This window comes from Nanorana parkeri, unplaced genomic scaffold (genome assembly GCF_000935625.1).
Source record: "Nanorana parkeri isolate BGI_ZX_2015 unplaced genomic scaffold, ASM93562v1 scaffold259, whole genome shotgun sequence".
NCBI classification, from domain to species: domain Eukaryota; kingdom Metazoa; phylum Chordata; class Amphibia; order Anura; family Dicroglossidae; genus Nanorana; species Nanorana parkeri.
Genome location: NW_017306527.1, coordinates 750149 through 769215, shown reverse-complemented (window position 1 = coordinate 769215; position 19067 = coordinate 750149). Strand labels below are relative to the sequence as shown.

Here is a 19067-nt window from a genome sequence, read left to right as displayed (position 1 = left end):
TGGTTGACCAGAAATCTTGAGACAGGCACCACTAGTTGCCAGATGGACTGGAAAAGGAAATAAAGGGTAAACACTACAATGAGAACAAAGACAGCATTAAAAACTTGTCAAACATTCTACTCCTCCTCCACTCCGTTCACCAAAAAAAGCTCTAATTTCACCTTAAGAAACCATGTAGATTAATAGCTTGACAGCTTCACTCATGAACAGTTAATGCTGCAGATAATTTCAAAAATGTGTATTTTTAAATGAGTATTCTGGCTCAGACATAAATGCTGTGAAAACATAGTACGCAGTTTTATATGAGTTTGATACAATCCCTAACCCTAACCCACAAATGATATCCCTGGAGACTAAGGAAAAAAGGGTTTATGGAGAGAAAAAACTGGCTCTCTGCTCTACCATATTGCAGATGTTTGTAAAAGGATCCTTTCAGCTTACATTTTATACCAAAAAAAATCACAACACAGAATAATGGATCATTTCTGTCTGTACTTATAATCCTTTTCCTGTTTTTTTTTTTTTTAAATAGTTCTAACAGATTGCCACATCATACTATGAACGCATTTTAGTATTAAAGAACAATTTCTGTCAACACCGAGAAAATTGTTTAGGGAACATTTAGCAGTTATTCAATACAAAACGTACAATGGAACATGATAACCACTTTGAAATCATGAAAAAAATGGTGTGACTCCAGCAATGTAAACTACGATTGGATATTACAGGTTAGTCTTTGTTGTTTTTGCACAGATTTACAGCATAGGCCCAAATGTACTGTAAATATGTTTTTATGAAATGTTTATTATTATTCATAGAATTAATATTTATGGTTTAGCAAAATCTCGGAACAAAAACTGCAATGTTTCATATATTTATATATTATATAAGTCTGGGCACCAGCTTGCTTGAGGTATTCTGTTCTTTTGTTAGATGGTTCCAAAAGCACAGGATGCAATTTGTTTTCCCAATACACTTAATTAAAAACATCCATTAACTGCAAGTACGCTGGATTCCACAACACGCAAACAAGTTTGACGATTTAACTGTTTATTTCCTTTTTTTTCAGTTGTGAGATAGGAATTCAAAAATCAAACATTTTACCCTTAGTCATACTTGTATTTATAATTATATTAATTTACATTTTTCATTTATATTCCATTGAAACCACCAGAGAAACTGATTTAGGCCCCATTCCCACAGTTTCAACGCAAGGAAATCTGAAAATGAATGGGAGCAGTTCACACCAGTGCGTTGTGTTAATGTGCGCTACCCTCCACTGAAAAAAAAACTAGAGTAGGCTCTACTGTTTTTCAGTGCAACGCAACATTACCCAACTTGTAGTCTGTTGTCCTTCTGACACATCTCTCTATCAGTCAATCAATTAAATTAGAGCAGATAATTTGCCATTTTTATCGATTTTTACCAAAGACTTTGCATATCCACATACACATGCTTACAGGAGATTCTGTCCATTACAGTTTTAGATGAAGATTTGGGTCTTTTTATATATTTGTACCTAATTTTTACCCATTTTTATACATTTGTACCGATTGGATAACATTTTTAATACTGATTCACATAATCTGCATCACCTGGAGATACAGATATCCGATTTAGTTGCTTCTAGGTGTCTTTGGCATTTTTTTGGTTTATTTAGTTGGATATTCTCATAAAGTGTGCTAGGATATAAATCATTTATACTTTTATATTACCCTTCAATGTTACAATGGTATTTGCCAATCTAATTTTTACTTTTTGATTTTTTGAGGGGGTTTTACTCACCCCCTCCGACTGCCCGCTTCTGACGGGTTTCTGTAAGCCTGTCAGTGACACACGTAGATTGGGGGAGGAGTGTATGTCACTCTCTCCAACGGCCCGTTCCTGACAGGTCTCCTGCTGATTTGATGAGGCAGGGGGCATGCTCAGGTTGTCCTTCTTGTCGCCTCTGACAATTTGATATGTCTAGCGGTCCCATGTGACCAGATATGTGGTCAGCTGTTATTGGCTAGATTTCGATTATTAAGAGCCTCCAAGAGGTAGGGGATCTTCAGGTTCTGACAAAAGGGGTTTGGCCCCTGAAACGCGTCAACCAAAGGAAGATGTGCATCTAAAATTATTCAGCTCTTCACTAGCACTTCTTAGCCTCATCTGTTCTTCCATCCTTTATTATCCTGAGATCTTACCACTACAAGCATGTTACTGCTGGTTGGTTGTGAGTACTTTTCAGCTGTTTTTTAAATATTGAATAAATCGTTTTTTACACTATGGAGGCGCTCTTTTTGCTTCTATTCTGCTAGATTACCCAACTTGTGTTTAACACGTTTCAACACAACGCAAAAGACATTGAAGCAAGTTATAACCAATACCTTATATAGCTTAGTAAAAAATCAAACAAAATAAACGCAACGTAGCACGTGTCAACGTACTATGCCAACTTAAGTGTATGCACTTGCAATGAGTCACGTCTAATTTTGGTGTGAATGCACCCTAAATGTGGTTAGGGCCAGATTTGTATCTTGGGAGCCTATAGGCATCAAAAATCTGTAACTTTAGACGCCACCCATAAACAGGCCACACCCAAGCCATGTCTGCTCCTGTCATGCTGATTTTTTTCTCAACCACCGTTACACAGTGTGCTGCACAAAACTCAACAATTTAAATGTAACATTTAATTAAGTAATTTAAGTAAATGCAACATTCAAATAATAATGACAAAAATATATATTTTTGGGAGAACAAACAAGGTTTTCTTTTGGTAATTTTTTTCTGTTTTGAACAACCTCACTTTTAGTGAAGTTGGCCTTTTAGAGAACCTCCACCGGCCTGCGTGCAGCCCACATGGTAAAATACTTACCTTCTTCCCTGTTCTAGTGATTTTAGCTGTGCAACTCTACCCGTGGACACATTCATTCCACGGGATGGAGGTCACCATGTGGACTAATGATGAAGTTGTACTTTAAAACAACTAGCGTTATTTTTATTCTATAATATTTTCCATACATTTTATAATTATTTTTCTTTTTAAAAAGTGTATATTTTGTAGTTCATCACTACAAACAAACAAAACAAGCGAAACAACATCAAGTATAAATATGATTGACAAGAAAAAAAAGTTTAGAAAAGGCACACAAAAAAATAACTAAGGGGAGGAAGAAGGTAATTAGAGCTAATCAAGGTTTATTATTTTATTTATTACAGGTATTATGCCGCCAATTTACACAGAACTTTACAGTTTACAACAGTGAATGCAACCAATCAGCTACAGTCACTGTTCAGGTATTCTGACAGCAGCACACCTGATGCTATCAGAAAACAATTACCTGCCAGGAAATTAATCCAGCCGCGCTGTTTAGCATGGATGGAGGAATCTGCTAGGTTTTGTTTGTTCAGTCCGCAAGCTGAAAGGTTAATGAGTCGTTAAAAAAAAATAACTTATTTTTTCTTTCCATGTTGCTAAAGCTAACAATGTGCAGATCAAAGGGACCTAATTCTTTTATCTGCACATCAAATAAATAATTAAAAAATACATTGTAACAATAATATTGATACAATGAATTTCTAAGCAAGCTCTTGCAAGGGTGTCTGTTTGCAAGGTTTGTGTATACATGAAGCACTGCCAGCACTCCTGCAGACCCAAACATAGCTGTCATTTTGAGAGCTGGGTTCCAGTCTGTGTGGCTGCAATGCTGACAGCACGCAAAGCATGCTGCTCTGTTGATATAGGAAATGCTGACAGTCTCTCCTATGTAAACGAAGCCTGCAATGCAAAACAGAGAAAATAAGTAGTCCGTACTGTATAATCCCTAATGTGTAATGCAAACAATTGTGTAATGCAAACAATTATGCATAGACATGGTTAACCTACAGTTTCAATCAGCTGAATAAATTACAGGTGCATCCAACCCAAAGGTGCACAAGTCTTACAGTTTGTTTTCTTTAGAAAGCAGCCAAAGCCTAAATAGAAATACATTTCCCTGCCAGCATGATGCAGAGAAGGACCATGTCTCTTTGTGAAAGCAGTGATCTCCCTGCAGAGGTCCGACATGCCTCCTGCTGCATCTGACCTATAGGTTTGAACTGAGCAAATCCTGTGCTCCCTGCTGATTAGAGAGTTCTAGCTCATACTCTGCAGGAGGCATGTCAGACCTATGCAGAGAAACCACTGCTTCTGCAGAGAGAGCAAGGATCCTTCTTTACAACAAACTGGTACGGGACATACTTTTCAACTCAGACTATAGCTACTTTGTAAAAAAAAAAAAAAATCTTCAGGCAAAGCTTTTGTTTTGATGCATTTGAACTATAATTAGCTGATAGTTATCGTTAAAGTTGAGTTGGCCTTTAAATCTAGGATATCATGCTTTAATTTGAACAATTACTATAACAGTAAAGAAATCTATCCAATATCCTTAAAGACAATAAGATACATTTTGGATACATTTCAGTCAAATATATTTAGACAAACTGTTGAAATTCTGCTGACTGTCAAACATGACAAATAGTAAAACAAACAGCCTTTTGGGGGCATCTCAGATCATCCAAAATGAAATAGAAAAGGTGAAGCAAAAACATTTCTAAACTGCTCCTTTAAAAGTGGTATTCTACACTCATGGCAGACTAGTCTAAATGATAAATGAAGCACTGTTTCGTGTATGCCTCTCGCATAAGAGTAATCAAGTGTCTTTATTTACAAAAAGCCCATGTTCTAATCCCGATCCCATCTAGCAAACACCTCCTAAAAGAAGATTCATACTGTTCACTTACATCATAAATTCTTCTCGCTGATTGATGAAAGGTTTCCCTAATAGAACACCTTGACACATTTGGCAATACCTCATCTTGTAAACTCTTCAAGATGAAACACTTATAATGAAGTTTGTGTCTAGCAATAAAGAAGTGGATGTTAATAAACTATAAGGTTTCAAAACAAGGTACATGATTTTCTTACCAAAACAGAACATTGAGAACCCACTGTGTACTATTTTATTCTAAAGATATTTTTCAGATGGAAAAAGACTACACAAATATCTTACTATAATGCTTCTTTTACTGCACTATATATTAAAATGAACACTAAGAAGACCTTGTTAAGTAAAACATAAGAAGCTTTTTAATCATTCTTACTGTCAAAATCACATGGTGATTTTTTTTTTCCAATTCAGATGCATTTTACCTCCACAATTGATACAAAAGGATAGTAGAAAAAAAGCAACATGTACTATTTAAAAAAAAAACATGCAAGCAAAGCAGGGCATCACTTCTGCGATTGCCTTACTGGGTCATTTGAGTGTCCTAAGTGATGCACCATGCTCCAAAAATTGATTGAGGTTAGCCAACTAGTACATGCCATAAAGCGAATGAACAGGAAAGGGACAAAGGCCTATCTATACCCATAGCAGAATACACGACTTTATTGGTGGATGCACTACACTACAAAATAGGAATAAAAATACATTTTATAATAAATTTTGTAGCGCAGTGCATCCACCAATAAATACGAGAAAGGAGTATTACCTTTTAGCACAGCAGCTTAATAGGTGCACATAAATTCTCCCATAAGCGCAGATCCTAATTTTTTGTTTTACTAGAATATGTGACTGCTATGGGGTCCAGCAAATGTCCATAGGTATACTGCTGCACACCTTACCGGATACCCCTGTTGAAGAGCTGGGTGCTGTAGTAATGGTGGATGTTCCGCAAACGTTGAATAGTAGCAAAGAATCACAAGCACACCAATATGTAGTGTGGTGTGTGAAAGCACTCCTTCTTTATTCATGCATAATATCCCATTTCCACAGCTCTCTTGCTACACTCACATACACAGAAACACACACACAGCATGATCTATGCAGGCACTAGGGATGAGTTCAGGTTCAGACCAAACCCGGTCTGAATCTGAGCTCCTCCAAACCTGAAGCGACATGGGGCCACCCCGTATTCCAGCGGCTCCTATGGGGGTAAGCGCTACACATATATAATTGCTATGAGGGCAATTGTTATTCTGTATCACATGAGGATTAGAGAGAGACGGGGGTCCCTTCAATGATTTTGCCATGGGGCAACATCACACATAGTTAATGCTGTTTCATACTGTGTGACTAATTCTCCTTAAACACTGGTGTAAAATACATAAAAATAATTCTAATGAATGCTTTATACAACATATTTTAATAAAAAAAATTGGACAAATGTAAATTATGGTGATATATACTGTACATGTTCCATAGCTTCTGATTTAAATATCTTTTCTTTTTCTATTGCAGAAGATATGAATGAAAGAAAAGGGACTGAGCTAAACACCCTTTGCATCAAAACTCACTACCTAACATATTACTCACCACCCTGTCCACATATACTGTATAAATGCATAGCAGTAATGTTTCCCATAGTAACTAGTCAGATGTTTTTAATTCCTTACATACTTCAAAAGCACAATGCTAAAAGGTTTATATAGCTAACACAATAATTTTCAGTAGACACCAGTTTCTTTTCAGTCTCAGCATTGATCCTTGGCAGGCCGTCATCCCCTCCCTTGGCACTGTGGGTGGGCTGGGGCACAACACATGGGCAGGCTGGTAGTTGATTACGTTCCTTCTCTTATCTGGATCAGCACAGAGTGTTCTGTGTCTGGAATGTCTGTGCAATATGCACCTGTTCTTGGTTCCACACTGACAGCCACAATGGAAGGCGGACAACACAACCTAGTAAGGCTATAAGACTGATCTATACTGACACAGTGGATACCTACAGTATTTAAACATTTCCTGCAACCTGGTGAAATTGGCAAGTCCAGTGCTATAATGTAGAATGTGGGGGCAGATTTGAGTTTTTAGAAACAGGTGCCCTTAATACACTGGTGCCCCTATTCTATAGCATCTGTGCTGAATTATAAATCCACCCTGCATATTAAAAAAACACGTTAGTCACTTTATTATGAATTTGTCCAGTCTGCTTTTCCATGCCGAAATCCTCCTATTTTTTTTTTCCTCTTAGTTGTTTTCTCCTTGAGTCCCAAATTCACAAGACGTAAATACAGCCAGGAGACTGTGTGATTTAAACTAGCTTGTATGCTTAAACTCTATTATGGGTACAAATAAGGTATTTTGCAGATAAATAACAGTGATATGACAGTAATAGGCTTTATATACTCATATACTGGCAAAAAATGAGAGTGCCATCTGTTAAAACAGTCATAATTAAAACAAAAAATTTCCATCAAGCACATTTTTAAGGCGGTAATCCTTTAGTAAATTCTACATTGCCCCTTAAGGATGTCATATAGGTCTTAGATTCTAAAACACTGGCTAAAATTCATGAAGTGTGTCTATAACACTCTTTAGAATTCTGTTGTGCATCCATGCAGATGTCAGTGCTTGCACCAGATACATGTACCAATATAGCCATATTTGGGTAATGCTGTCAGCACCCCCAGCCCCTTTATATTCAGCCGCCAGCTGGAGAATGTCCTGGTCAACAGCTGAATGGGCCGGGGATGCATAATTGGTTGCTAGGACATCGGTGGCCTGGTGTCTTAGCAACCAATTATCATGAAGCTGCCACATTCATGACAGCTTCCAGAGCATACCTGAGCCACTCTGAGCACTGACATCTCTCTGCACACCACACCAGAATTGGTCTTAGTTAGAGCAAGTTTTCCAATCTGTAAACTGGCAGTAATTATTTTCAAATCTGTTGCATCAGCTATATAGCAGCAGATTCTTACAGTGTCTGTAATAAGAACTACCTGAATCTGATGCATGTGCTGGTAAACGACCGTGTCAAAACAGAATATGGATGATATCCAGCAATCTCTGTGTTATCCACATCCACATTCCCATCCAAAAAAGACGAGTCATAACTTACTAGATGAACTCAACTACTAATGCCAAGACATCAAATGGGCAGGTCTTGATGATTTATAATAACATGTAATGTTGGTAATCTCAACCCTCTTTTCTGTCTAATATTTTTTACTATTCTTTTCTTTTGATCATCCCAATTAAATCTATAATTCAATCCTGTTCTTTTATTGTTTTATAACAATAGGATAAGGCAAGTGGCAAAAATCATTTTTAGGAATTCTAGGCAACCAAGTTGCATACATTTTCCCAGACCAAGATGTGTTATAAACCTTTGAAGCCCCCAATCAAGGTTTAATTTATTTCTTAAAAATAACTGGATCTTTTGACTGGATAACCTCATTAACATTTTGTTGAATATCAATCCCCAAATACGGTATCAAAACTGTTTGCCAAAGTGGAACCATAGTGTGGGAAGGTGGCAGCAGCTCCTACCACAATGCACAAATGTGCATAGCATACTTACACATTATGGCAGACTTACTTCTGAGTTTGCCCTCAGGCAAGGTTGACAGTGCGACCCATATCACCACTTTTGCGCCTTCTCTGCCCCGTCTTCCACATCCAGAATTTATTTTGGCAGAAGATACATGTAAAGTAGGGTATCAGAACACAGGTTCTCAGTGTAGGACAAGATGAATATGTCAAAGAAGTGGTTAATCAGTGTGAGGATTTAAGTGTTAGAAATAAGGTTATTTGTTAAAAAATCATGTACGGAATTAAGTTAAAAGGAGAACTATGAGGTGAGTGATTTTAACTCAGCCTCATAATCTGAGCCGACCTGTGACAATGAAACTGTCACAGGTCAGCTCAGTAGATCGGGAAGTGAGTGAACACATACCGGCGCTCGCTCACTTCTCGATCCTGTCACTGCAGAGAGCCGTGGCGGGATTCTTTACGGGAGGATGCTAGTTTGTGTCCTCCCGTTACCCTTCAGAGAACTATGGGGAAAAGCCCTAACCCCATAGTTCTCTAAGTGTTATGATTACGGGGAGTGTTATCATCAAGGTTAAGGGTTAAGAGTCTGTTCACACTACAACACTGTTCACCACAATACATGGGTTTCTTGTAGGGATGCACCAAAACCGTTTTTTCAGTATCGAGTACCGATATTTTTTTTCCAGTACTCGCCAATACCGAATACCGATAGCGGAAGTCCCATTATGGAAGCCGAGTGGTGTCAAATGACATGCCGCCCATCTTCCCGATTAGCCAGGAAGCCATCTCCATGCTTCCTTGTCACCAGGTGAAGCTAAACAGTCAATTCCAGATAAACATCAGTCACAAGTGACCTTCCTGAGATAGCTATGTATGTGTCGCTGCTCTCTTTATGGATCTACAGCCAAGTGAAGTAGCTAGAGATGGAGGCAAACGTTTACCCATTGACTTGTGACTAAAGGCCCTTTGCCCTGCAAATATCTGTGAATGTTTGTTTTGAAGAAATAATGCAGAAAAGGAATGTTCTTAATATATATTTTTCCAAGCTTAAATGTAGTATGGTGTAATAATAAATTATGGCCACTAGATGGAGCTACAGAGCAAATGATACAAGTATTTATTGCCTATGCTCCTTAGCTCTATCTAGTGGCCAAAATGTATCATTACAAAACACAATATTGTCATTATTATATAATATAGCACTCCAAGTTTTAGCGATCTAGGGGTGCTCCATGGGGTATGTGGCAATATATTTCTTTACAAATTGCTGCAAATTTAGTAGTTTTAAAGTGATCACAGATTCGCATTAACCACCTCCGGGCCAGCCGGCTGGGAGCTCTCCAGATCTGAGCGGGCGTCTTTAGACGTCCGCCCAGAAACGACCAGCAGCGCGCGTGAGCGGGAAATGCCTGATATTTAAAAACGGGCAGCGATGCTTGTATGGGGTAACGATCGGTCCCCCCCCTCCGCAGTCCCCCCCTGCCGTTGTCCCGCTGATCCCGGGCTCCGCTGTGCCCGGTGCGAGCCCGGGATCAACATGTCGACTGTGTCACAGGGGATCACAGGGAGATCGTTACACAACGTTAATAAAACCCCCCTATGTGATAGCAATTAAGTTTAGTGGGGGGAAAAATTGGGGGAAAAAAATTAAAGTCCCCCCCAAAAAAATTTTAAGTTACATATAAAAAAGAATTTAAAAAAATTGTAAAGTCGCCACCCATACATACACGCATGCAAACATGCGTCAGGGCGCATACGTGCAAAAAAAGACGATTGCGCCAATTACGCAGCACATTTTACATATCGCCGCGAGTGAGAGCCATAATTCTAGGGCCATCAATCACTGATAACACTAAACTGATGAGCGGTAAAAGCTTTTAAAGTGTCGCCTATGGCCAATTTTGGGTATGGTAGTTTTCTGCGATGTCGCGGGTGTGCGCAATTTTAAAGCTTGACATGTTTGGTGTCTGTTTACCCGACGTGACCCGACTTTTATATTTTACCAAAAAACTGGGTAATAATAAATGTTTCCTAACATAATGTAAAAATAGTAAATTACTATAATTATAGTACAAAATAAAACCCGTAGTGGTGATTAAATACTACCGAAAGAAAGCTCTATCTGTCCCCAAAAAATGGTGTAAAATTCATTTCAGTAGAGCGTTGCATGATGGAATAAATGTCAGTCAAAGTACCGCAGCGCTGAATACTGAAAAATGGCCTGGCCAGGAAAGGGGTCTAAACACCTGGTCTTTCACTAACCTTGTGCTCTAAAGGGGTTGTAAAGTCTTGCATTTTTAGATGTAGTTTAATCGTAATAACAGTATACATACCTAGTCAGTGCATAAGTAAATCCATTTACTTACTCTGGCAACAGTTTGCAGGAGCTCAATCCAAAAACTAATTATGGTACAAGAAAAGCAAAAGCCTTCCCATTCATACAAGAATTATGATTGCACCATAATAACTAAAACTGTACAACTATATAATCTATACTTGTTTACTTTGGTGTCATTTTATATTATTCTTTGCATTATCCAGTGCAAAGTACGGAGATGGAGACAGAATTACTTGTTTATACAAGCAGTATTATACAATCTCTTGTATTTAATGTAAAACTCCTCTTACCAGTGCTCTGCATGTATTCCCTTATTAGACCAAATGCATGTATTCCCTTATTAGACCAAATGCAGACCAAATGCAGAAACTCGCAGCACTCAGGATTACATTTGTTGTGGCAACAATGAAATCACACTTTATTCCATCGCATTAAAATCAGTGAGAGACTATGATACAGACATGTTTCAAGTGTTGCACTGTTTTTAATGTTGCTGCCGGTTATTATTATTCTTATACAGGATTAACATCGCTCAAAGTTTGTGCAGTGCTGTACAAAATAAAGGGAGACACAGTTACAATACTTTTCAATACAGGAAGGTTAGGAGGGCCTTGCTTGTGAGAGCTTGTAATATAAAAGGGAAGGGCAGATTGTGGCTGGTGAGAGAGGCTGGCATGGTGCTGTACATAGCTTGATGAAAACATTACAGTGTCCTGCTTTAGTACTCATCTATGGAGCCCTGAGCCCTGATGGAAGCAGTGGGCTGTCTCATGGAAGAAGTTATAAAAATGTCAAAATACCCTATTGGATGGATGCCGATCTGGAGAAGTGGGAGTTCCTAGGCAGCCTGCATTTGCATTCAGACCACCCTAGGTAACACAAACATTTCATGCTTCATTAATGAAAGAACTGAAATCTAGAGATGCACCGATACCGATAATAGTACTCGTACTCGCACAAATGCTCCCGACACTGGAACTTCCGGTATCAGAAAGCTGGGCGGGGCGGGTAATGAACAGTTTCCTGAATGGCCGGGAAGCCGGAACCATGATTCCTTGTCACTTGGTGACGAGGGAGCATGGAACCGGCTTTTTGGCCAATCAGGAAGCCAGGCAGCGTGTAAAGACTCCCTTAATGGGACCTCCAGTATCAGTATTCGGCATCAGCGTGTATGGTAAAAAATATTGGTACTCGATACCGTAAAACCGCTATCGATGTATCCCTACTGAAATCCAATGAATGGAAGGGTTGGGCCAGGGGACAATAAGGCCAGGGAAGAAGGTGCTAGATGATGCTGGACATGCTCCAGCCAGAATATGAGGTGGGCTCTATCTAAGTTGCTGAAGCTCGCAGTGAAATCAGAGTAAGCAATTTCAGTACAAGAGAGGAGTCTGTGCAACTGTGCATGACTGAAGGTAAAGCTGGAGATCAGTTTTAATAACCCAAAGGGTAATAACTCTGCAACTAGTAATCTCCTTTCTTAAGGATGATTTTTAATGAACTGCTAGAAGATAAAAAATGATTGGTTGCCTCTTGCACATTAACACTCTGCACTATGATATTAAAGCTGAACTTTAAGATTAGCACAAGAGACATTGATATTCTTCCTTGAATCTTGGTGTGCTTTGTGTATTTATTCCAGATTCCTGCAGTAATCCAGTGTGAAATGTTTCCTTTGTGAGTCAGCACCCTTTAATAAAGACCGGTCACAGCTGCTTTTTTACTTGTACAGGGTGACTGGTCAAGTCTCCGCCCCCCTCCTGTCATTTTCTGCAGGCAGCCTTTAGTGGGTGGAACTTGCTGGGTCCCTCCCACAGCTCTGCTCTCTGCACAGGCTATGTGCAGCACACCACTATTTAAAGAGGACATTTACCCATATCTTCAAAACAACAACAAAGGCACCTTTAGAAATGTTTAGTAATGGCAATCTACAAACACATACTGCTAGATAATTACCGGATTTGTATTCTTTGTGTGCTGCCTCAATAGTTCTATTTACAGCCACAGACAATCTTCACATTAGTGTGAGATCAGAATTTATATAGTTTATTTCCTTATACCTATACCTATAAAATATATACCTATATTTTCTCATAGGTAGTCTATGGTTGTTAATTTGCTGCCATCTAGTGGTCTTGTTTTGGTATTGCACATGCTTTTCTGTGTTCCCTTCCCTCACATCTATGATGTATTTCCCCCTGTGGGAATGCTCCGCCCTTCTTCTTCAGAGTAGCATTTCCTGTGTCATGGCTGCATCTAACAGGGCCACATGTAATCTGCATGTAACAGGGACACATGTAATCTGCATTGCACGCTTCGAACAGTATCATCTTTTGACCGCTTAAATACTGCAATTCATTCATCTGCTGTATCCTGTTGTCTGCTGTAACTTGATGTACAGAATAAAGCACCTTTGTGGATGGAAAAGGTATTGGTGAGTTCAGCTATCTGATAAGGATTGTCCTCAGTGATTGTATCTGCTTATACAAGCCAGGCATAGAGGTCTCAGCAAGGGATAAATCGCTATCAAAACAATCTGAGTCAGATTGCATCGTACTTTGCATGCCTTATTTTTCTTTTCTTCCCCAGTCTTCTGACAATGGCCATTTTTACTAAGTGCAGATTAATCCATCTGCCTTTACTTCCTGGAACTCTGGCACATGTGACTAGGACAGGTAACTAAGACATGTGACTATGCACATCATCTCAGGGGAGGGAAATCCCTTTCCCTGAGATCTCATGAGATTACAGATGAGATTTCGCAGCAATGCTCTGCTGATGTAACCTTCCCAGGATGCAATGCTTGAGCGCAATCAACTCATTTGTGCCAAAGTGGACCAGCGAGTAGAAAAAAAAAGAAATTGTAAATAAAATAAAAATATGTTTGTTTAACTAATGAGTGTAAGATGATTTCATATCAGCATGCAGAGCTGTATGCTGATGTGATTTTTAGTGAAAGGGAGTACTTTAATCATAGGGCTTGTAAAGGCTTTTGGTGCACACAAAGTGGATTTACATCCTTTTTGGCACTTGAGGAATATATTTGAATGAACATTTTTGTGGCGGCAGTTCAGCTTTAAATAAGCCTTTATATGAATAGGAGATTTAAATCACTATATCTCAATGCATAGTTTTCTGATATCACAGCTTGCAACTTTGTTTCTCCTTAAGTTTGTGAATAAAGGTGCAGAAACTTTAGGACAGTGATCACAGATTCTGCCTGCACACTAAGGCCCTACTCACACTTCAGGGCTTGTTCACACCAAGCACGGAGCAGATGCAGAGCAGAGCAGAACGCATCAAAAATGCATCCAATGTATTCCAATGGTATTTTGGGCTCGATTTCACACCAGAGCGTTCAGTTCCAGAGCACATGGAAAAACGACAGCATGACTTATTTTTTCTGCTCTGGAACGCACCAAAATGCATTCAAATGCATCAAACCCGCACGCAAACGCATTAAAAATGCATGCAAACGCTCTGGAACGCACGGAAAGCCCATTTTAGGCTAAAAAAACCCAGCCCGGAATGCATCAAAAAAGCGTCAAAACACAATGCACTGCATGTGTACAAACTCATGCAGGTCTGGTCCGCATTTGATGTGAACAAGCCCACATGAATTCCTCTGCAAGACTGCTGTGATTTGCTGTTGGGGGAGACGCTGTATGATACAATGACAACTGCCACCAACAGCAGCTGTTCATATATAACTGTACAAAATGCGATCACCTGCAGATGATCGCACTCGAAAATAAACAGTCTGTGTCCAAGTGCAATCATTTGCAGGTAATTGCAGCAGGGGCGATTACATGCGAACGGCATGCAAATTGCTGCAGGCAATGGCAGCTGTCATTGTACTGTACAGTGCTACCCCCTGCAGCAGATCACATGAGCCTCATGGAGGAATTCATGAGACTCTGCGATCGGCCCCATTTGTGGGTGTGTATGGGGCCATGATGAATGGTTTCCAGCATGGTAATAGATAAAATAGGATTTGTGGTCCCACAACAGCTGGAGGGCCGGAGTTTGCCCACCTCTGATCTAAATGAAACCTAATAATATGATTTTACTATTAAAAGGTAAAAAAAAACTGAGTCTATCCAGTGTCCAAAAGGGCAAATTCCCCATGTCATTAATATTCAAAAATATTATTCTTCCAAATTAGGAGCCTCTGACAACCCACAAACACCAGACATTCACACGAGGAGGGCGTTCTGCAAAATGTGGCAGCCTGAGCATGAGATAAATAAAACCGTCAGGTTATCTGAAGTCTGATATTAAAGAGTTGAGTATTTGCTCAGTGAGACAGCCCACGATTTTTCGAGCCAAGGAAATGGAATCGTCCCAGTCATGTCATGTAGAAGAAGCAACACACAAAGTCCCTGTTTTCCAAGCCGGCACTGCAGAATAGCAATTGTCCATTCACAGCACATACCACATCCTCTGCATTTTTTTTCCTGATAATATATGTAGTCCTGAACTCCAAGGCTGCTTGTGAGACTGCAGTACATTTCAAAGCAACACCTTTTCTGCAAGGCAACCGTCTGAAAAAATGTGTCGCCTATCAGGCTGGTCAATATACAAAGATTACTACATTCTATTAGTGAAAGAGATGTTACCTAGTTTTTGTACATGATAAAAGAATCACTATTTTTGTAAAATACAAGCACATCGTGACTTCATGTGTTTTGTTCAATAGGCTGCAGTACACATTTATAGCATTAGGCGCAAATGAAATGTTGGATTATTCTAAAGAAATATATTTCCACTCATACACAGCCATAGAAAGTGACTATGTTATGATGGAGCTGTATAGAGCCAATCAGGCCTCTCCCTACATAGCACTACATGATCCTGAAAAAGCAGATCTCAGAAGAGGGAACAGATGTCCTAACCCATGTCATGCTTCATATCATATTTAAAGTACAGATAAAGACAAAACATTGGGGTGGGCTCCTGTTTACCATGCAAACAGGTTATAAAGTCAATTATCTTGCAATCCATATTACATATCTATCTATCTATCTATCTATCTATCTATCTATCTATCTATCTATCTATCTATCTATCCTCACTCTATCTATCTATCTATCCTCACTCTATTATCTATCCTATCTATCTATCTATCTATCTATCTATCTATCTATCTATCTATCTATTATTACTCTATTATCTATCTCTAGCTATAATCTATCTATCATCTATCTATCTATCTATCTATCCTCACTCTATTATCTATCTATCTATCTATCTATCTATCTATCTATTATTACTCTATTGTCTATCTCTAGCTATAATCTGTCTATCTATCTATCTATCTATCTATCTATCTATCTATCTATCTATTATTACTCTATTATCTATCTCTAGCTATAATCTATCTATCTATCTATCTATCTATCTATCTATCTATCTATTATTACTCTATTATCTATCTCTAGCTATAATCTATCTATCTATCTATCTATCTATCTATCTATCTATCTATCTATCTATTATTACTCTATTATCTATCTCTAGCTATAATCTATCTATCTATCTATCTATCTATCTATCTATCTATCTATCTATCTATTATTACTCTATTATCTATCTCTAGCTATAATCTATCTATCTATCTATCTATCTATCTATCTATCTATCTATCTATCTATTATTACTCTATTATCTATCTCTAGCTATAATCTATCTATCTATCTATCTATCTATCTATCTATCTATCTATCTATCTATTATTACTCTATTATCTATCTCTAGCTATAATCTATCTATCTATCTATCTATCTATCTATTATTACTCTATTATCTATCTCTAGCTATAATCTATCTATCTATCTATCTATCTATCTATCTATCTATCTATCTATTATTACTCTATTATCTATCTCTAGCTATAATCTATCTATCTATCTATCTATCTATCTATCTATCTATCTCTCCATCTCGATTTTCCTAGTACCTGTTGTACTCATTCATGCTATGCAGTGTCTTGTACACTCACACACTGCACCAATCTCCCAACAAGCTCTGCATCGCTTCAAGAGGAATGCTGCATTTCTGCTAAGGCCACAAAGGCTTCATTATTATATTTACAAATTCATTTGACCAGCAGCAGCTTCCCTTACAGGCTGGCAGCATGGCGTTCAGAGAAACCGAATAAAGGACAATATTTTGCTTTAATTCAGTCAGGGTATGTTAAACTTTAGAACGTGATCCGAGCAAAGCATCCTAAAAATGTATTATGAGGTGAAATGTGGGTATGTAGGGAAAAAAAACTTGCTGTTTGTTTAATTTAACAAGTCAAGTTGAGTTGGCTGAATGAATAATTAAGCTGTCAATTAAGTGTGTGTGTTGTTTATATTTTAGTGCACCACAATATCCGAGGCTGTTCTACCTGGAATTCAGCCTGCAGGATAAAAAAAATATATGACTTGCATCCCTTTAGAAGACCACTTTGTTATCAATAATTCAGTGTGCAGTAAAAAATAAAATAATAATTATGACTTGTATCCCTTTACAGACCACTTTGTTATCTATTATTCAGCCTGCAGTAACAAAATAAAATATAATAATAATTATGACTTGTATCCTTTTTTGAAGTCCACTTCGTTATCTATAATCCAGCCTGCAGTAAAAAAAATATATAATTATGGCTTTTTATACCTTTAGAAGACCATTTTGTTATGTATAATCCAGCCTGCAGTAAATAAAATGATCATTATGGCGTAATGCCTTTAGAAGACCACTTTGTTATGTATAATTCAGCCTGCAGTAAAAATAAAATAATATGATTTATATCCCTTTAGAAGTCCACTTTGCTATCTATAATCCACCCTGCAGTGAATAAAATAATAATTATGACTTGTATGCCTTTAGAAGACCACTTTGCTATACAAAATCCAACCTGCAGTAAACAAAAATAAAATAATAATTATGACTTGTATGCCTTTAGAAGACCACTTTGCTATCCATAATCCAACCTTCAGTAATATTTTTGCCTTGTATCCCTTTCGAAGTCCACTTTGAGACCGGGGATACACAAATCATTTATCCACACACCTTGCCAGTGTGTTATCTGGTAATAACTTGTGCAGTGCATGCTTGCTGTCATAGTCGGACGTGACCACTTCGAGGATTATAAAAATAGAGTCGTTATCGGTATAAAATACGCTGGCCATCACGACCGGCCAATCAAGTCATTGTCGTTTGCTACTGGAAGGCACAAGATGAACCACTTTTATATCAGATATGCCTGTAGCTCTTTATTTGGCAGGCACACAGTGTGCACCAGAAGTGAGTTCTTGTAAAAAATAAATAAGCTCTATAGCATAACAGCCCTAGTGAATGTTACTGTATTCTATTAAACATCTGGGGAGTTGGACTAACCTTTGAGAAACATACCCATTAAACAAATCAAACCTGTCAGTGAGGCCAGCACACAACAGACGAAGACAGCAAATACTAGAAACATGTTACCATGGAAACATAATTGTATCACCAAAACAAAAACAGTCAGACCAAAGGGTAAAAGGCAAATAAAAAAATGACATATTGTTTCCTAGCCGTAACAGCCAGGTGTGGAAAAGAAAAAAAGTGCTACCTACCTCAACCATTACACAAGACATTTAACCATAGCTGCAGCTCAGTGACCTCCGAATGCCTTGAAACCTCTAATCGATGCTGCTCGTACATGTAGACCTGTGCTGCAGAGTCCGGCAACAGCATACAGGATTAGGGAGAAGGACAAAAAAGAAAAACAACAAAGGAGGGGCAATCAGAGCCAAAGTCATTCACCTTTTTTTCTGGGATCTTGTGTGTTTTGGAGGAATTGTAGGATAGTTTGGTATCTGCTGCAGTGTGACTGTGAGAATGGGTTGCATACAGCAGCAGCTGGAGCTGGGAGGTGCTGGAGTCAGTTGCCACTGGCAGGCAGCAGCAAACCAATAGGCTTCTGTACTGTCAGCTCACAGGAGTGAGCAGCTCCTTTCTATGCATGTTTCCTCATTTCCAAAGTGACGTCAAACGCTTAGACTTTTCCCCTTCTTCTTGCTGCATGCACAATTCATTTCAGAGAGCAGCTATGAGAGGAATGTGCCACTGGACTGCACACTCACAAAACATACGTACACATGGATTCAAAGCATCAACATCAACTGTCCCTTGTTTCTCTTTCCGTCCCAGATCCTTCCGTCCCTTCTTTTTTTTTCCTCACTAGTTGTATAGATATACAAACCTCTATTAAACAATGTTCTATTGAAAGCCAAAGTAAACCGCTTTGATTCTTTTCTGCTTTTGACCACACTAGCAGCTTGCACATTGCACAGCATACTTCCACTTTTAAGGTAAGTGAATGCACAGCAACCTTGCATATTAGGCTGCGTTCACACCTGACCGTTTTGTAGGGCGTTCTACGCTCGACGAACGCTCTACAA

General features: G+C 38.6%; 1 protein-coding gene across 1 annotated transcript in view; it reads right to left on the bottom strand.

Moving 5' to 3' along the window:
* Window positions 1-18603, bottom strand: part of PDE7B (phosphodiesterase 7B) — a 251668-nt gene extending 233065 nt beyond the window's left edge. Inside the window, exon 1 of the mRNA XM_018556951.1 lies at window positions 18240-18603. Within this exon, the coding sequence (XP_018412453.1) occupies window positions 18240-18260 (21 nt within the window). The 5' untranslated portion in view covers window positions 18261-18603. The remainder of the gene's footprint in view (window positions 1-18239) is intronic.
* Between the last annotated feature and the right edge of the window lie 464 nt (window positions 18604-19067).